At 28.5% G+C, this 22,219-nt stretch overlaps 2 protein-coding genes across 2 annotated transcripts; both read right to left on the bottom strand.

The window, feature by feature from the left end:
• Positions 1 to 89: 89 nt before the first annotated feature.
• On the bottom strand, positions 90 to 1,653 carry LOC127068519 (uncharacterized). Its single transcript, XM_051004800.1, has 3 exons — positions 1,478 to 1,653; positions 837 to 1,158; positions 90 to 757 (listed from the first exon to the last, which is right to left on the bottom strand). Exons 1-3 carry the CDS (start codon positions 1,637 to 1,639, stop codon positions 438 to 440), a joined length of 804 nt encoding a protein of 267 aa, XP_050860757.1. The 5' UTR covers positions 1,640 to 1,653; the 3' UTR covers positions 90 to 437.
• A 7,396-nt stretch (positions 1,654 to 9,049) lies between these two features.
• Positions 9,050 to 17,481, bottom strand: LOC127068513 (uncharacterized). Its single transcript, XM_051004786.1, has 11 exons — positions 17,153 to 17,481; positions 16,928 to 17,018; positions 16,595 to 16,740; positions 15,857 to 15,989; positions 11,500 to 11,617; positions 11,176 to 11,434; positions 10,906 to 11,028; positions 10,749 to 10,839; positions 10,420 to 10,565; positions 10,150 to 10,282; positions 9,050 to 10,023 (listed from the first exon to the last, which is right to left on the bottom strand). Exons 2-11 carry the CDS (start codon positions 16,955 to 16,957, stop codon positions 9,961 to 9,963), a joined length of 1,242 nt encoding a protein of 413 aa, XP_050860743.1. The 5' UTR covers positions 16,958 to 17,018; positions 17,153 to 17,481; the 3' UTR covers positions 9,050 to 9,960.
• Between the last annotated feature and the right edge of the window lie 4,738 nt (positions 17,482 to 22,219).

Below are 22,219 nucleotides of genomic sequence, written 5' to 3'. Positions count from 1 at the left end.
TCGTATCCAGGCAAAAAATAAACTACATTCTATATTTACATGTTGTACTTATTCGAAAGGAATTACTTACATACAGGAAATTTAAGACAAAGAGAAACACCCCAATGAATATCATAAATAAATAAATACTCTCCGAAAGACGATTAAGCAAATCAACAAATCTTAAACAAAAACAAAATAATGCGTTTATACGTATTAATAAAAAAAAGATTTTTTTATTAAAATTGTTAATCTAATCATTGAATAAATCATCAAATAGATCACAAAAATAATTGATCGGGACATACATCGTGACTTTTTTGTAATGTTCTATTATGTCAACTATCCAACCAAATTCGTCCCAAATTGTTTTATCACACTTAAACTTTTGATTTAATTTTTGGTGATCCCGAAAAGGTTGACCAATTTTCAATCTATAATAAGTACGTTTTAAATCATCATTTAAGCATATTACGATATTTATGATAAAAAAGAAACCTTTGTGAGAAAATCGCATACCTTATAATGCTTAATTGACAACACGCGTGATGCACTAATACCAAATACAATGAAAAACATGCACTCCCTAGGATTACTGAGATATACATTGCTACAATTTGATAAATGAGTAAGGTGTAATATATTATCCCTGGATTGGAAATATTATTAATGGGAATGGGTAAAGTCAAGTTAACATTCTCTGAAGTACCAATGTGATACAAGAAAACATTTAAAACACAGGGAGTTACTGTTGCAATAAAATAGATGTTGAAAAAACCTAAAATCAAAGAAATGTATATATAACTCTAATGTTACGTTCGCGAATTTCTCAATTTTTTGTAGTTTCATGTGCTCACCCGTAACCATATAAGCATACATTTTACCCCCTTTATTGTATTTAAACATAATTTCAAATTCATCTTTACCGGACATCAGAGTGTAATCGAGCTTAAGTTGAGAAAAAATTTCTTTGATCTGAAAATTTAATACACTTTCTACGTTTTTAAATGTTTCCTTTATTAGGAACAACGAAGCTAATACAACAAATATGACACGAACATTAACGAAACTAAAGTATACAGTAGTGTATATCCATAAAATAGATACAGCAGCTAACATTTTCTGTAACACTTTGACCGTTGATTCCAGAGTGACGTCTGATATGGCGAGCTGATAAAACTAAAGTCAAAAAAACGCTTAAAACATTTCACTGTTGTTATTCCTTGGGTTTTTTTTTTTTTTTAAATAGACAACACTTTCATTTAATTTTATAGCGGAAGTTTCATTTACATGCAGATCGAATGTATAAAAATAACGGAATATAAAAGATAAATAGACCGAAGGATTTTATTCGCACAACGTACTATAATTTTGGGATCAGTCATTACTACTTGAAAATTATTTAAAAAAAAAAAAAAATAGTCCACGATAAGAGAATAATGATTAAAATAATCTTAATGAGTAGGATCATATATAAATTAGAAAGAAATACATTTACTTGGTGTGCAATCGTTGGAAATACGTAAGCAATAATTGTACACACTTGAAACAAGAGATCGTTCGAACATTGATAAGGTCGCAAACCCATAGTATATTGGAAAAATTTATTCGAAAAAAGAAAGTGTTGTTCGAAGTAAATTAGACCATTCTCTACAGACATACTGAAGAATCTGACGAATATTACACCGAGGTAAACATCACGCTCTACGCTTCTTCCTCATTGCGCATTCAAATTGATCCTCATTATAGTCCGTAGAACGGTTTGGAAAACAGTGAAATGAAAATAGTTTAAATATTGATCGAATCTATAATAGGAATCTGCAAAATGTATCTCTCTAATACATTTCCGTAATATCGAACCCTTCGCGATACGATTCAAGTACATTGAGACATAAAAACAGATGATTGTCCCTGGTAATTAAATGTAGGGAGTTGTAGCTGCTATTTTTCATTCCGAAAGACATGCGCAGTTTGATTTATCGATCGGAACTTTTCTCAGTCGCTGTTGAACCGCGATACGAGACACATGTTGAGACCAAATGCGTTTCGATGCGAGGAAACACCCATTGAATCCAATCGATTTTATTGTCAACACGGTAAGTTACACAAAAAATTAATTGAATACATAAAAACGAGAATAATCTTACGTATAGTTAAAATGGAAATTGTTTTTAACGCGTTACAGTGAGTCACTCGTAGAAGATCGATATCTGTATATCTATTTTTATAATACTCGAAATCTTTTCGATAGAATTGTATTACACGTTAATAGCAAACAGGTGTTCTTTACGATTAAATGCGTCTGTGTTTTATCCACGAATTTTCATTCCAAAAGAGATATGCACAGAACGGTCTATCGATTTTACGTTCAACGACTCATCAGTCGTTGTTCAACCATGATACAGGACACTTGGTTAAAAAATAACAACACATCGACGAATTTGTCAAAAAGAAAAATTTGTTCATGTATTTTATACTTGTGAAAAGAGAAAAGAAAATCTTGTGTGTATAAATAAAAAATTTTCTTTCTTTCTTTTTCTTTTTTTTGTTTTGTACTTTCCTGCTTTTCTTCTCTTCGTTTCTTTTTTTTTTTTTTCTTTTTCTTTTACGTAGGGAGAATTTATACAGAGTGTGAATGGCTTAAGCGGAACAACAAATTTTAAGGATGATAATTCGTCGTGTGTGGAATAAAAAAAAATACTTTTCGTCAATATGAATTTGGAAATATTTCATTTCTGAATTATAAGACTCTCTCTTTCTGTGTGTGTGTGTGTGTGTGTAAAAAACAGAAAGATAAAAAAAGAAGATAATCGAATTTGGATTCATCAGGTACAATTTAATATTTATATATCTATATTAAATACAAGTGTTCGCGTTCGAATATTTTTTGTCCTAATCAATTTTCATTTTTTTTTATTATTTCTATATTGAAATTGAAGGTACACTATGATAGATCACAACCAATGAAAATGATTTTTGTATTATCTGCAAATTGTTCAAGGTCATGAGCAGTACCGTCCATAGATCGGAACCATTCTGACGATCAGTCTATAATGTCAGGACACTTTGTTAAAAAGCAATTCGTTTCATAGCATGCACTTTTTAAAATATAATCGTTTTCATCGATTAATTGATCGATCGATCGATCGATTGATTTTTCTTTTCGCTTTTATTTATTTATTTATTACCTTTACCTTTATTATTTCGTTTTTATTTATTCCTTTCGCCGTTTGTCCGTTTGACGTTATTTGTATAAATGTAAAAAAAATTGTAAAAAAAAGAGAAAAAAAAAAGAAAAATGTTCGTGATTAGTTTGTAAATAGATCAATGAGTTAGAAGAATGTTAAAACAAGAAAAACGAATGAATAGTGAAGAGGCACTATATTTATTACAAGTGAGTATGTTATTTTTCATTAGAAATAAAATTTTGATAATAGATAGATATATAATAGATATATATAATTAATCGTGTTACCAACAATTCAACTACAGCATACTGTGATATAACATTGCGAATGAAAATGCTTTTTGGATTAACTGAAATAAATAAATTTTTTGTTTCGTCATTAATGAATTCTAGAAAAATTATTAGGAATAACATTTCTTTGTTATTTCGGAATAACAATGTAGAAAATTGTTCAACGACGATAATTTATATATTTGTTAATTAACTAACCCCAGAGAAAATTTCATTCGACGCCACGAATACACCGCCGATTGAAATTTCGCAAGGTTTCATACTTCTTGATATCGTGAATAACAAAAGCTTTTGAGTATTTATGGATAGCATATAAAATGGAACTTGATATCTGAAACAAAATCAATAAAGAATTATTCGTCTTGTACGAAATAACGTATTCGTTTATAGATTTTAAAGGTAAAAGAGAAAAAAAAAATGTCTTCGTATAAACAAGAATAAATAATTATTATTGCATTTTAAATTAATTGAATTTGTCTCTTTGACGAAGCTTCGTAGTATCTTACAATTCTTCGAAAGCTTCTGTGCTCTGATTAATAAGCATTTGCCCGATGTAAAAATTAATATATATAGTCAATACAGATCCAATAGTGATAACGAAACATTCAAATATTCCATTCGTATTTTGCAATATCGTTGATAATTGCAACATCTAAAAACGAATATTACATGCATGGATGAGATATTTACAAAAATCAAAAGAAAAGAAGAAAAAAAGAAAAAAAGAAAATATAATAAACAATGTGCAGGGACAAAAAGTCTTTTACGAATAATTTACTATTTCACGAATTTCATTATTTCATAAATCTTTTCTTACCTATTATTGTTTATTTACTTTTTTTTTCTTTTCTTTTTTATTTTATCTTATTTTATTTTATTTTATTTTCTTTTACTTACGTAAAGCAGATCAAAAAAAATAAGAATCATCGCAAACGAAATTTCAACTAAGTAAATTATCTTAGATGAACTGTTTATCAAATCTACGAACCTAACAAACACAGAGAAACAAATATACATATATATATATACATATACATAAATTTTCATTAAAACGATAATAAAGATACGAAAGAAAAAAAAATGATTCTGCACTAACTCCGTTATTGTTGTATAACGTTTTATTATGTCGACTATCCATTCCCATTCCTCTTCATACGTTATATTATACGAATCCTTTTCTTTAGATTTCTGTTCGTTAAACGGTTGACGAATTTTAAATCTGCAATGAATATAATGAGAAAATAATATTGATAAAAGTAACATAATATTAATAAAGACGTATTAAATAATAATATGATGAAAAAAAAATCACACAGTTGATAACGTACATTAGAACGCTAAATTTGATGCATGCATGTTGTATTGCTATCAAATACGACGAATAACATACGCATGTTATCGTTAACAAGATAAAGATTGCTATTATTTGATAAATAAGTAAAATGTAATACAAAATTCCTGCGTTGTGAACATTATTAACAGGTAGAGGTAATGTTAATTGGATATCTTCGTTTGATCCAATGATATAACGAAAAACATTGAAAACACTTGGTATAGTTAATGAAAATGCATAAAGGTAACAAAAACCTGCAAAATGTATTAATTAACGATACAACTTTTTGTTTGTTATTCTTACATAGTTATACTTACCAATAAATATAATAGTAAATAATTTATTTTTTTTCGTATATTTCTCGTATATGCATATCTCCTTCTCGTCTGAGAATTGCTCGTAATCACGTTTATGATAAGCGAATAATTTTTTTATCTAACGAAACGAAATATTACCTTTTTCTTTATTTCTTTTATTATTATTATTATTATTATTATTATTATTTTTTTAGTATTTATAAATATCAATGGGTATTATCATATTAAAAATTTTATGGGATATATAATTAAAATGTTTACGAACTGTAGTGGAACGAAAGTAAACGGCCCCGTAAGTACAGAGAATACACAAAGCACTTAACACTTTTTGCAACAAGTTAAAATTCGATTGCAATTTTAGATCCGCCATGGAAAGCTGATAAAACTGGAAATTCAATGTTTTTACATTTATGGTGTAATACAGAGTAAATGGATTTTTAAAAATAATTAAAGAAAAAAAGTACATATATATATATAATATACAATATATTATATATATATATTACACACATATATATAGTATATATTCAATATTTTGCGTCGGACAATGCAAAGTGTTTAATATTTTTTTAAATAACTTTTTAAAACTTTGGTTACTTAAAGCAACCAAAGGAAATATGACATTTCATTTCCTATAGTAATCTCACACGTATTCGAGATATTTTTTTGAACAATAATTTTAAATTCTGGAAACAATAAATCATATCCAAGTTCCAATTAAAAGTTCCAATTAAAGACGACAAAAAAAGGAGTACACTAAATATACGTGATATTCGTCCAGCGTAAAATCAATTTCTTTTTCGTTGCTTCTCTTAGAAAATAAATACATCAACGAACTATTTAAACTATGTGTTATTTAAATATAAAAAAGTATATACCTTTTCACAAGCTTTGATATTAAGATAATGACCTAAAATGTGACGATAATTATTTTCTTTTTTTTATTTATTTATTTATTCATTCATTCATTCGTTTAATTGAATTTGAACTAGTGTCTAAATTTCATAAAAAATCAAATAACAATTATATATACACACACACACACACATATATATTTCTTATTAATTAATTTTTATCCAAGCAATAATTTAAAACTAACGCGAAACTAATAACTGTAATATAACTAATAATAATAATGACAATCACAGAAATAAAATTAATAATAATAACAACAACGTATAAATTTAAGAAAGAAACTTTTACCTGATGCGCAATCATTGGTATTAAATAGACAGCTATTACAGACCATTGCAACAATTGATTAGTCGAACTTTGACTCGGATGTAGCCCCAGTATCAACTGAACAAATCGATTCGACAAAAGGAATCGTTGTTCGTAGTAACTTAGATATCTCAGAGACATTGCGAAGAAACTAACGTCGACCGCTTTGAAATGATCAACAAATTCTACGCTTCCCTCTCATTACGCATTCAAATTAACCATTATTACGAAGTTTTGAGGAAATCGGATAAGCAGTGACATGATAATAGTATCGTAATGATATAATCAACTGAACGTAACATTAGAAAGTTTATTTTCCATAGATTTTTGTAGCATCGAACCCTTCCCGATAGGAATGAGGTATAGATAAATATTGAAACAGGTAGTTATTCGCAACAAGAAAATGTGGGGTGTTATATGTCGTACTAACATTTTTTAAAAACATGCGCAGTAGCATCTGCTGATCGTCGCTCTTGTCAGTCGCTGTCCGACCATATCGAGGAACAGGTGCTTCGAAAGGACTACTACACGTTAGAAAAAAAAAACACAGATCGATACAGCAACTACGGTATGACACTTTATCTATTAACGGACACACAAAGTACATATTTTTATTCGTAGAACAGTGCAACGTGCACTTACAGTTTTACTGTCACGAAATCGATAAGAAAGCGGATTGATAACAAGCCATGTGAAACGAACGAAATTCGGATTTATAATTGGTTAAGTTTAATATCTAATATCTTCGGTGAATTTCAAAGGAGTGAGCAGATTTTATTTTTATCTTAAGGAATGAAATCTTCGATGACTTTTAATAGATTCAAAATTTTTATTGTCGATCTAACTGTTCGAACTATAGTGGTTATAATATACCATTGCAAATGAAAATGCTTTTTGAATTAACTGAAAAAATATATCGGTTGTTAATATGAAAACTATTCAAAGGATTTTCGAGTATAATGTTTCGATTATAAAGTTGCTTATTTCGACAATAATATTTTAAACGACGACAATTTATTTGCCACATACCCCTGCAAAAATTTCATGAGATGCCACGAATACACCTCCGATTGAAAGTTCGCACGGTCTCATGCATCTTGCTATCATAAATAACAACAGCTTTTGAGTTTTTAGCGATAGCACGTAGAACGGTACCTGACATCTGAAAAATACAATACAACTTTTTTTTTAATTAATTAAACAATAAGGATAATGAAATATTCATTATCAGAGTCCTAATTCATTTCAGCTAACAATAAATTAGAATGATCGGATAACGAAATCTTACAACATCTTACAATTCTTGGAAAGCTGCTTTGTTGTGATTAATAAGCATCTGCCCAACGTAAAAATTAATATATATAATCAATAGAGATGCACAAATTATAAAGGCGCATTCCATTGTTTCACTTAAACTTTGCAATATCGTAGATAATTCCAATATCTGTAAATGAAAATTTTCATCTATGAAAAAGACATACTGTTATATCAGAAATATCTATATATAAAAAGAGAAGAAAAACAATAGAGAGGAAGAGTATTATTGCATTTATAAATATTTTATATATCTTCCTTACATAAAGGATATTAAAGAAGATAAGGACCACGGCAAATGAAATTCCAAGTAAGTAAATTATTTCGGAGAGATTGTTAATCAGCTTTACATACCTTAAAGAATAGAAAAAAATAATTAAATAAAATGTAATAAAAAAAAAAACGGAGCAACAAATTATATGGAATTAACTTCGTGATTCTTGCATAACGAGCTATTATATCAACTATCCAATCGTATTCCTTTTGATTTATTTCACCGTAGAAAGCCTTATGCGTAAAATTACGCTCATCAAATGGTTGACGTATTTTAAATCTGCAATCGACGTATATAATAAATTAATGTATACATTCCCGAAAATATTTTGAAGAAAAAAATAATTATACTATTGAAAATAAAGAAACTTACATTAGAACGTTAAATTGAATACACGCGTGCTGTACAACTATTAAATAGGATGAATAACATGAACAAGCTACCAATAACACAACAAAGATTCCTATTATTTCATAAATCAGTAAAAAATAATATAACAGCCCAGCCTTTAAAACATTATTAACAGGAAAAGGTAATGTTAACTGCACATTGTCGGTCAATCCAAAAATATGAAGAAACAAATTTACAATACTCGGAATAGTTAATGACATGCCGTAAAGAATACAGGAATCTAGAAAGCCACCATACGTTTACTCACAAAATCGAGATCATAGTTATTCTTATAAACGTACTTACTGCATAAAATAATCATATATAATTTATTTCTTTTCGTATATTTATTATAAATATTTACTACTTCCTTGTCCACAAACTGCTCGTAATCACGTTTCAAGTAAATGCACAATTTCTGTAACTAAAAATGAAACAATCCTTCTAAATATTTTCGACATACAAGAACATGAGAATAATTAAATAGAAATTACGAACTGTAGAGGAACGAAAATAAACGACGCTGTAAGTACAAGTAATACAGAAAATTCCTAATAACTTCTGCAGCAAATTACAAGTCGATTGCAATTCAATATCCGAAACAGCGAGCTGATAAAACTGAAAATTTGATAAGTTAACAGAAAATAAAAGCGATAAATTAACCAATATAAAAATGACATATTTTCCATTATTTTAATGATACTTATTACACATATATTACAAAAAAGATTAATTCAAAACAGAAAAAAACAACAAACAAATTTAATAACTATGATATGGATTTAGAAGATAATCGTTTACCTGATGCACAATCATTGGAAATACATAAACAGCTAACGTACAACACTGAAATAATTGATCGCTCGAACATTGACTTGGATGTAGACCCAACACTGATTGAACAATTCGATTCGATAAGAGTAAGGGTTGTTCGCAGTAAAACTGACATTCCAGAGACATCGCAAAGTATTTGACGTTTTCTGCTTCGAAATGAACAACATATTCTACGCTTCTCCTTCATTGCGCATTCTAATTGGTCTTCATTATAGAGTTTTTAGAGTTTCGAAAAACAGTGACATGATAATATATAATAATGACATAATCAATATAACGTAACGTTAGAATGCATTTCTTCTATATACATATCGAGCATCGAACCCTTCTCGATACTATTAAGGTATAGATAAATATTAAGACAGATAGTTCTTCACACTAGGAAAATGTGGAGTGCTGTACTATATACTAATAATTTTCAAAGTCATGCGCACTAGCGTCTGTTGACCGCGTTTTTCGTCAGTCGCTGTTCGACCACAGCGAGAAACAGGTGTTTAGAAAGGACTAGTACACGTTACAAGAAAAACAGATCGATACAGCAACTGTGGTATGATACTTTACCTGTTAATGGATACACAAAGTGCATATTTTTATTCGTAGAACAGTGCAACGTGCACTTACAGTTTTACGGTCATGAAATGCGATGAGATAGCGTATTGATAACAAGACATGTGAAACGTACGAAATTCGGATTTATAATTGGTTAACTTAAATATCTAATATCTTCGGTGAATTTCAAAGGAGTGAGCAGATTTTATTTTTATCTTAAGGAATGAAATCTTCGATGACTTTTAATAGATTCAAAATTTTTATTGTCGACCTAACTATTCGAACTATAGTGGTTATAATATACCATCGCAAATGAAAATGCTTTTTGAATTAACTGAAAAAATATATCGGTTGTTAATATAAAAACTATTCAAAGGATTTTCGAGTATAATGTTTCGATTATAAAGTTGCTTATTTCGACAATAATATTTTAAACGACGACAATTTATTTGCCACATACCCCTGCAAAAATTTCATGAGATGCCACGAATACACCTCCGATTGAAAGTTCGCACGGTCTCATGCATCTTGCTATCATAAATAACAACAGCTTTTGAGTTTTTAGCGATAGCACGTAGAACGGTACCTGACATCTGAAAAATACAAAACAACTTTTTTTTTTAATTAATTAAACAATAAGGATAATGAAATATTCATTATCAGAGTCCTAATTCATTTTAGCTAACAATAAATTAGAATGATCGGATAACGAAATCTTGGAACATCTTACAATTCGTGGAAAGTTGCATTGTTATGGTTAATGAGCATCTGTCCAACGTAAAAATTAATATATATACCCAATAGAGACACACAAATTATAGTGGTGCATTCAATTGTTTCACTCACACTTTGTAATATCATAGATAACTGCAATATCTGTAAATTATAATTACATCTATAAAAAAAAATTAAACAGCAATGAAAACATCGATAAAAAAAAGTTCAAACGTAAGAAACAATATGCTGCGATATCAAAAATATTCATATTTAGAAAGAGAAGATAAACACTGACTATCGCGGATTTAAACATTTAATACATAATAATAATATTTCACTTACATAAAGGATATTAAAAAACATGAGGATCACTTCAAATGACATTCCAACTAAGTAAATCATCTTGGAGAGATCGTTTATTAACTCTACATACCTTAAAGAAGTGATAAAAATTAATGAAAATAAAAAATGATAAAACAGAGCAACAAATTATATTAACTTCGTGATTCTTGTATAACGAGCTATTATATCAATTATCCAATCGTGTTCCTTCTGATTTATTTCACCGTAGAAAGCCTTATGCGTAAAATTACGCTCGTCAAATGGTTGACGTATTTTAAATCTGCAATGAATACGTATAGTAAATTATATATGAATACGTATAGTATACATTCCCGACAGTAAATTATAAATGAATACGTATAGTATACATTCCCGACAATATATTGGATAGAAAAATAATTACACTGTTGAAAATAAATAAACTTACATTAGAATGCTAAATTGAATACACGCGTGCTGTACAATTATTAAATAAGATGAATAACATGAACAAGCTATCAATAACACAACAAAGATTCCTATTATTTCATAAATCAGTAAAAAATAATATAACAGCCCAGCTTTTAAAACATTATTAACAGGAAAAGGTAATGTTAACTGCACATTGTCGATCAATCCAAAAATATGAAGAAACAAATTTACAATACTCGGAATAGTTAATGACATGCCGTAAAGAATGCAGGAATCTGGAAAGCCAGAATACGTTTATTCACGAAATCAAAGTCATAGTTATTCTTATAAATGTACTCACTGCATAAAATAATCACATATAATTTATTTCTTTTCGTATATTTATTATAAATATTTATTTCTTCCTTGTCTACAAATTGCTCGTAATCACGTTTCAAATAAGTGAACAATTTTTGAAACTAAAAATGAAACAATCCTTGTAGTATTTTTGATATATAGGAATATGAGGACAATTAAATAAAAATTACGAACTGTAGAGGACCGAAAATAAACGACGCTGTAGGTACAAGTAATACAGAAAATTCCTAATAACTTCTGCAGCAAATTACAAGTAGATTGCAATTTAATATCCGAAACAACGAGCTGATAAAACTGAAAATTTGATAAATTAAGAGAAAATAAAAGCGATAAGTTAAACAATATAAAAATGACATATTGTCCATTATTTTAATGATATTTATTACCCATACTTTACAAAAAAAAAATTAATTCAAAACAGAAACAAACAACAAACAAATTTAATAACTATGATATGGATTTAGAAGGTAATCGTTTACCTGATGCGTAATCATGGGTAATATATAGACAGCTAACATACAACACTGAATTAATTGATCGCTCGAACATTGACTTGGATGTAGACCCAACACTGATTGAACAATTCGATTCGATAAGAGTAAGGGTTGTCCGTAGTAAAACTGACATTCCAGAGACATTGCAAAGTATTTGACGTTTTCTGCTTCGAAATGAAGAACATATCCCACGCTTCTCCTTCATTGCGCATTCTAATTGGTCTTCATTACAGACTTTTGTGAGTTTTGAAGAACAGTGGTATGATAATGTATCATAATGACATAATCAATACAACGTAACGTTAGAATGTATTTCTTCTATATATATTTCGAGCATCGAACCCTTCTCGATATTATTAAGATATAGGTAAATATTAAAACAGGTGGTTCTTCACACCAGGTAACTGTGGAGTGTTGTACTTTATACTAATAGTTTTCAAAGTCATGCGCACTAGCGTCTGTGTACCGCGTTTCTCGTCAGTCGCTGTTCGACCACAGCGAGAAATAGGTGCTTAGAAAGGACTAGTACACGTTAGAAGAAAAACAGATCGATACAGCAACAGAACGATACAGTGGTATGATACTTTACCTGTTAACGGATACACAAAGTGCATATTTTTATTCGTAGAACAGTGCAACGTGCACTTATAGTTTTATGGTCATGAAATGCGATGAGATAGCGTATTGATAAGAAAGCGGATTGATAACAAGACATGTGAAACGAACGAAATTCGGATTTATAATTGCTTAAGTTTAATATCTAATATCTTCGGTGAATTTCAAAGGAGTGAGCAGATTTTATTTTCATCTTAAGAAATGAAATCCTCGATGACTTTTAATAGATTCAAAATTTTTATTATCGATCTAACTATTCGAACTATAGTGGTTGTAATATACCATTGCAAATGAAAATGCTTTTTGGATTAACTGAAAAAATATATCGGTTGTTAATATAAAAACTATTCAAAGGATTTTCGAGTATAATGTATCGATTATAAAGTTGCTTATTTCGACAATAATATTTTAAACGACGACAATTTATTTGCCACATACCCCTGCAAAAATTTCATGAGATGCCACGAATACACCTCCGATTGAAAGTTCGCACGGTCTCATGCATCTTGCTATCATAAATAACAACAGCTTTTGAGTTTTTAGCGATAGCACGTAGAACGGTACCTGACATCTGAAAAATACAATACAACTTTTTTTTTTAATTAATTAAACAATAAGGATAATGAAATATTCATTATCAGAGTCCTAATTCATTTCAGCTAACAATAAATTAGAATGATCGGATAACGAAATCTTACAACATCTTACAATTCTTGGAAAGCTGCTTTGTTGTGATTAATGAGCATCTGTCCAACGTAAAAATTAATATATATACCCAATAGAGACACACAAATTATAATGGTGCATTCAATTGTTTCATTCACACTTTGTAATATCGTAGATAACTGCAATATCTGTAAATTAAAATTGCATCTATAAAAAAAAATTAAACAGCAATGAAAACATCGATAAAAAAAAGTTCAAACGTAAGAAACAATATGCTGCGATATCAAAAATATTCATATTTAGAAAGAGAAGATAAACACTGACTATCGCGGATCTAAACATTTAATACATAATAATAATATTTCACTTACATAAAGGATATTAAAAAACATGAGGATCACTTCAAATGACATTCCAACTAAGTAAATCATCTTGGAGAGATCGTTTATTAACTCTACATACCTTAAAGAAGTGACAAAAGTTAATGACAATAAAATATGATAAAACAGAGCAACAAATTATATTAACTTCGTGATTCTTGTATAACGAGCTATTATATCAACTATCCAATCGTATTCCTTTTGATTTATTTCACCGTAGAAAGCCTTATGCGTAAAATTACGCTCATCAAATGGTTGACGTATTTTAAATCTGCAATGAATACGTATAGTAAATTAATGTATACATTCCCGACAATATTTGGAAGAAAAAAATAATTACACTATTGAAAATAAATGAACTTACATTAGAATACTAAACTGAATACACGCGTGCTGTACAATTATTAAATAGGATGAATAACATGAACAAGCTACCAATAACACAACAAAAATTCCTATTATTTCATAAATCAGTAAAAAATAATATAATAGCCCTCCCTTTAAAACATTATTAACAGGAAAAGGTAATGTTAACTGCACATTGTCGATCAATCCGAAAATATGAATAAACAAATTTATAATACTCGGAATAATTAATGACATGCCGTAAAGAATGCAGGAATCTGGAAATCCAGAATACGTTTATTCACGAAATCAAAGTCATAGTTATTCTTATAAACGTACTTACTGCATAAAATAATCACATATAATTTATTTCTTTTCGTATATTTATTATAAATATTTATTTCTTCCTTGTCTACAAATTGCTCGTAATCACGTTTCAAATAAGTGAACAATTTTTGAAACTAAAAATGAAACAATCCTTGTAGTATTTTTGATATATAGGAATATGAGGACAATTAAATAAAAATTACGAACTGTAGAGAAACGAAAGTAAAGGATGCTGTAAGTACAAGTAATACACAAAGATGCTAATAACTTTTGCAGCAAATTACAAGTCGATTGCAATTTAATATCCGCAGCAACGAGCTGATAAAACTGAAAATTTGATAAATTAAGAGAAAATAAAAGCGATAAGTTAAACAATATAAAAATGACATATTTTCCATTATTTTAATGATACTTATTACACATATATTACAAAAAAGATTAATTCAAAACAGAAAAAAACAACAAACAAATTTAATAACTACAATATGGATTTAGAAGATAATCGTTTACCTGATGCACAATCATTGGAAATACATAAACAGCTAATGTACAACACTGAAATAATTGATCGCTCGAACATTGACTTGGATGTAAACCCAATACTGATTGAACAATTCGATTTGATAAGAGGAAGTGTTGCTCGTAGTAAAATTGACATTCCAGAGACATTGCAAAGTATTTGACGTTTTCTGCTTCGAAATGAACAACATATCCTACGCTTCTCCTTCATTGCGCATTCTAATTGGTCTTCATTATAGAGTTTTGTGAGTTTCGAAAAACAGTGGCATGATAATATATCATAATGACATAATCAATACAACGTAACGTTAGAAAGTATTTCTTCTATATACATTTCGAGCATTGAACCCTTCTCGATACTATTAAGGTATAGATAAACATTAAAACAGATTCTTCACATTAGGTAAATGTGGAGTGTTGTACTTTATATTAATAGTTTTCAAAGTCATGCGCACTAGCGTCTGTTGATCGCGTTTCTCGTCAGTCGCTGTTCGACCTCAGCCAGAAACAGGTGCTTAGAAAGGACTAGTACACGTTAGAAGAAAAACAGATCGATACAGATACTTTACCTGCTGACGGATATACAAAGTGCATATTTTTGTTCGTAGAAAGGTACAACGTGCACTTACAGTCATGAAATCGGTAAGAAAGCGGATTGTTAACAAGACATGTGAAATGAATGAAATTCAGATTTACAATTGATCAACTTTAATATCTAATATCGTCGCTACGTTTCAAACAAGTGAGTATATTTTAATTTTTTTTTCTTGAGAAAAATATAATCTTCGTTATGTAATTAATAGATTTCATATTTTCAACGTCTTGTAGTGTAACTACTTCTGTTACAACATACTATAATATACCATTGCAAATGAAAATGCTTTTTGCATTAACTGAAATAATAACTGTGTTGTTAAAATAAGAAATATTTGAATGGGTTTAGAACTGTAGATAGCTTATTTTAGATCACGCAAATTATGCTATTACTACTTACTTCACCAAAAATTTCATTCGATGCTACGAATATACCACCGATCGAAAGTTCACATGGCTTCATGCTTCTTGCTATCACAAATAATAACATCTTTTGAGTTTTTATGGAAAGCACGTAGAATGGGACTTGACATCTGTAAAAAAAAAAACAAAAAGAAATATTTCATTGCTTTTATAGAAAACGTATAATTAATAATTTGCGAATTTAAAAAAACATGTTACAAATAATATTTGTTCAGTATTTTATTCAAATCTATTTCTCTCATTTCTATCGTAACGAAAATTTATTATTCGTTTCAACCAAACTAACATTTCTCTGTCAAAATTCGAGATGTCAGCAAGAAATCATTTTTACAATTATGGCCGTATATCGTAAACATTTTCATACACCGTATACATACGATATGTACAATAGATTAGAGACTTTGTGATTATTAATCAGTACGATTAGAGACACCTGATCAATTATTTATCGTCCGAAAATAATTTTGACTGACAGGACAACGCGACGGAATAAAAGAAAACAAAAATTTTATTACTCCATATAAGGAAAGAAAAATAAATAAATAAATAAAACAGCTTACGCTAAATTACATTACCGTCAGTACTTAAAAATTCTATATAGAACTGACGAACGAGATTAATGTAAACGACGTTATAATTTTCTATACAATATTAATGATAAGTAACAAAAGTATATTATAATTATCATACGAATAAAATAAATTCTACATCTTACAATTCTTCGAAAGCTGCGCTGCTATGATCGATAAGCGTTTGCCCGATGTAAAAATTATTATATATAATAAACAACGATCCAAAAATAATAGCAAAGCATTCGAATGTTTTGCTTCTATTATTTATTATCGTAGGTAATTGCAATATCTAAAAACAAAAAACGTAATAATATAACTTTCCGAATGAAATAATTAATTAAACGTATAATAAACGATATACTCGTAATTAGAAAAAAGAAATGATAAAGAAACATTCGTACGAACGTAAATATATATAACGAAAAATCAATATGACAAAATCAAAACATCTCACGTATCCTTTTCATTTTACTTACGTAAAGCAGATCAAAGAAAATGATGATCATCGAAACGAAAGCTCCAATTAAGCAAATTATCTTGGAGAAATTATTTATCAAGTCTACATACCTTGCAAAAGACAAAAAATGAATAAACGAAGCAACGAATAGGAAAAAAAGAAAAAAAGAAGAAAGAAAGAAAGAAAGAAAGAAAGAAAGAAAGAAAGAAAGAAAGGCAAAAAGAAAAAATAATTAGAAACTAACTCGGTGACCCTAGCATAACGTTTTATTATGTCAATTATCCATTTCCATTCCTCCTTATGTATTCTACTAAGCCATGACTGTCGTTTATATCTCTTCTCGTTAAATGGCTGACGTATTTTAAACCTATAAGAGGAAAAAAAAAACGCATTTTGATAGAATAAAACATATTTTCCATTTCAATCGAAATGAATAAAAACAAAGTTCTATAAAATATAAAGTTGTAATAAAACTAACATTAATACGGTAAATTGTGTACAAGCGTGACGTATGAATATTAAATATAATGAATAACACAAAGAGCCTATTGTCAATACGATAAATATAACTATTATTTGATAAATAAGCAAACTGTAATACAATAGCCCTGCGTTGAGTACATTATTAACGGGAAAGGGTAATATTAACTGCACATCATCGACCGATCCATAAATATGCAGGATTATGCTTGAAATACTTGGAATCGTCAATGATATAGCATAGATGTAGGAAAATCCTGCAATGCGAGAATAATTTTACTCGCCAAATGGTTTTCTGTAAAATCCGTTCAACGAGACGAGCATAGAAATCGTAAAGGAATACACGTCATTTTTTGTGAATTAATTTTTTCTATTAGAAACGTATTATATATATCAAGAGAACGCTAATACGTTTTTACATTTTTCCCAAGAAACGTAAATGTATTTTTCTTACGATAAAAAAAAAAATCCAGCAATCAATATCGATTATATCGATAAATTTACATTTTTTCGTAAATTTCGATGAACAGCGATGAAAAATTTATTAATCATATAAACTTCTTACGGTTTATGTTTGAAATCGATCAATACAGTCAACTCGATGTACGTAATCGATTTATTTAAATACGTCTTCTGAATTAAGCAATTATTTATTGATTATAATTATCTGCAAGAAGTAACTGATTTTTTTATCCAGCTATCACTTGCGATACTTGTCAAGTTATTGTTTTAGTTTCTTTTTTTTTTATATCTCTAACATCGTCCCGTTCGACGGATTATGGCTATATACGAAAACTTACTTACCTATGATAACAATCGTATATACTTTGCTTTGTTTCGTATATTTTTCAGAAATTCTTATTTCCCTTTGATCCGAGAACATATCGTAATCATTTTTAAGATAGCCAACCAATTTCTGTAACTAAAAAACAAAACGATCCTTTCTCATAGTTAACTATATATATATATTTTTTTTTAATATGAATAAATCAAACAATATAATGTAATAAAAATGATACGAACTGTACCGAAATGAAAATAAAATACACTGTAAGTGCAAGTAATACATAAAACACCTATGATCTTCTGAAGTAAATTGCAAGCCGATTGCAATTTAATGTCCAACATAAAGAGCTGATAAAACTGAAAATTTGATAAATACGTAAAAATATAATATAAGACAATTTTAATGGATACTTACAATTAATTATATCGAACGAGTCTTAATGGTACTTCTTTTAAAAAATGTCTACTGACAACAAAATTAAATTAAGCAAAAGAAATAACAATGATAATTTTAATAACCGCAATAATAGTATTAATGATAATAATAACAATAATCATGCATACAAAAATTAATCAAAGAATTGTTCACCTGATGTAGAATCATTGGTAAAATGTATACAGTTACTGTTAAACATTGCAACAATTGACAGTTCGAGCTTCGATTAGGATCAATACCCATTACAATTTGTACTATACGATTCGATAGAAAAAAATGCTGTTCGTAATAATTCAAACATCTCAGAGACATCGCGAAGTATTTGACGTTTTCTGCTTCGAAATGAACAACATATCCTACGCTTCTCCTTCATTGCGCATTCTAATTGGCCTTCATTACAGAGTTTTGTGAGTTTTGAAAAACAGTGGCATGATAATATATCATAATGACATAATCAATACAACGTAACGTTAGAATGTATTTCTTCTATATACATTTCGAGCATTGAACCCTTCTCGATACTATTAAGGTATAGATAAATATTAAAACAGATTCTTCACATTAGGTAAATGTGGAGTGTTGTACTTTATACTAATAGTTTTCAAAGTCATGCGCACTAGCGTCTGTTGATCGCGTTTCTCGTCAGTCGCTGTTCGACCACAGCGAGAAACAGGTGCTTAGAAAGAGCTAATACACGTTAGAAGAAAAACAGATCGATACAGATACTTTACCTGCTGACGGATATACAAAGTGCATATTTTTGTTCGTAGAAAGGTACAACGTGCACTTACAGTCATGAAATCGATAAGAAAGCGGATTGTTAACAAGACATGTGAAATGAGCGAAATTCAGATTTACAATTGATCAACTTTAATATCTAATATCGTCGCTACGTTTCAAACAAGTGAGTATATTTTAATTTTTGTTTTGGATAAAAATATAATTTTCATTATGTAATTACTAAATCCCATATTTTCAACGTTGTACTATTTTTTCTCTTACAACATATTGCGATATATCATTGCAAATGAAAATGCTTTTTGCATTAACTGAAACAATATATATATATATGTTGTTAATATAAAAGGTTCATTATAAAATTTGCGTAATCTGCATAAAACTTAAAAAGGAGAACTTTGATAATTTATTCTTATTTATATATACCGCAGCAAAAAGTTCATGAGACGCTACGAATATACCACCGATCGAAAGTTCGCATGGTTTCATACTTTTTGCTATCACAAATAATAACAACTTTTGAGTTTTTATGGAAAGCACGTAGAATGGGACTTGACATCTGTAAAAAAAAAACAAAAAGAAATTTTTCATTGCTTTTATAAAAAATGTATAATTAATAATTTGCGAATTTAAAAGAACATGTTACAAATAATATTTGTTCAGTATTTTATTCAAATCTATTTCTCTCATTTCTATCGTAACGAAAATTTATTATTCGTTTCAACCAAACTAACATTTCTCTGTCAAAATTCGAGATGTCAGCAAGAAATCATTTTTACAATTATGGCCGTATATCGTAAAAATTTTCATACACCGTAAACATACGATATGTACAATAGATTAGAGACTTTGTGATTATTAATCAGTACGATTAGAGACACCTGATCAATTATTTATCGTCCGAAAATAATTTTGACTGACAGGACAACGCGACGGAATAAAAGAAAACAAAAATTTTATTACTCCATATAAGGAAAGAAAAATAAATAAATAAATAAAACAGCTTATGCTAAATTACATTACCGTCAGTACTTAAAAATTCTATATAGAACTGACGAGCGAGATTAATGTAAACGACGTTATAATTTTCTATACAATATTAATGATAAGTAACAAAAGTATATTATAATTATCATAGGAATAAAATAAATTCTATATCTTACAATTCTTTGAAAGCTTCATTGCTATGATTTATAAGCATTTGTCCAATATAAAAATTAATATATATAGTAAATATAGATCCAACTATTGCCGCGATGTATTCAATTAATTTGTTTGTATTATGCAATATCGTGGATAATTGAAACATCTGAAAAGAGAAAGAAAAAGAACGAGAAGAAACAGCCATATTGTAATCATTCATGAAAATGAAAAAGAAATCTTAAAAATATTTATATTATAAATTTATATATTAATATTTATTACAATTATATATTAAATATTTATATATTTATATTTAAAAAATATTTATATTAATATACTATTACAAAAATATTAAAAAAAAAAAGAAATCAAAAAAGATTGTTCAAGCAAAATCAAAAGTACTTCATCGGAAGTACTACTACTACAAAAAAAAAACTACTTAACAATTTTTCGCTTATTGTTCGCATTTATTACTCACAAAAATGAAATCAAATATAATGAGGATCATCGCGAAGAAAATTGCGCATAGGTAAATCATCTTAGTACAATTATTTATCAAATCAACGTACCTTGAAAAGAAGAGAAAAAAATTTATTAAAATAAATTAGTACGAACGTAAGAAAAAAATAATTATTCCGAACTAACTCCGTAACTCTTGAATAACGTTTTATTATTTCGACTATCCAATCGAATTCGTCCCGTGGTGTAATATTACAACACGTCATTTCTATGTAATCCTGATTATTTTTAAATGGTTTACGTATCGTCAATCTGCAATGAGTAGAATATTTTATATTGTTAAAAAGAAAAAAAAAAAAGAATTCATTCATTAGAATATTTCAAACAACAACGTACATTATTAAACTAAATTGTACACACGCGTGTTGTACGAATATCAAATACGATGAATAACACACACAGGCTAATATTAATATAATGAATATAGCAATTATTTGATAAATTAATAAACTATAATAGAATGGTCCTGGATTAACAATATTATTAACAGGTAAAGGTAATGTTAAATGAATATCATCGAATAATCCAAAAATATGAAGGATAACATTGAAAACACTTGGAATTGTTATTGACATAACATAGAGATTACAAATACCTGTAACAATATTACAATATGTAATAATTCTGTTGAATATAATTTTTGTTTTGTTTCTTAATTATTTGCTCGTACTTACCAACGATAATCGTAATATATAATTTACTTTCTTTCATATATCTGTCCATAATTTCGAATTGATCATCTTCGCATAATTGCTCGTAATCGAATTTAAGATGGGCGAAGATCATTTTAATCTATATAAAATCGAATAAATTTCTTCTACGTAATTAAATATTCCATGTTAATGAAAAACTATGAGATCAGATGTTAGAAAAATGAATGATACGAACTGTTGCAAAACAAAAGTATATTGTACTGTAAGTAGAGACAACCGAGAAAGCACCTAATATTTTCTCCAGTAAATCAGCAGTCAATAACGATTTAATGTCCGACGTGAAAAGTTGATAAAACTGTAAAATCGTTAAACATACTTTTCTTTTCTTTTCTACGAATCCAATCAACCCAATCAAACGTCTATATAATCGATTTGAAAATAATTCGATTACACGATACAATTGCAATGTATTTATTCCCATTTATTGTGTGCATCATAATATCTCCGTATCTCCGCGTGCATTTGTTTAAAAAATATATCTACTATAACTATAACG

Source organism: Vespula vulgaris, chromosome 13 (assembly GCF_905475345.1).
Source record: "Vespula vulgaris chromosome 13, iyVesVulg1.1, whole genome shotgun sequence".
NCBI classification, from domain to species: domain Eukaryota; kingdom Metazoa; phylum Arthropoda; class Insecta; order Hymenoptera; family Vespidae; genus Vespula; species Vespula vulgaris.
The sequence above is the reverse complement of the archived record's forward strand: the minus strand, read 5'-3'. Positions and strand labels throughout refer to the sequence as shown.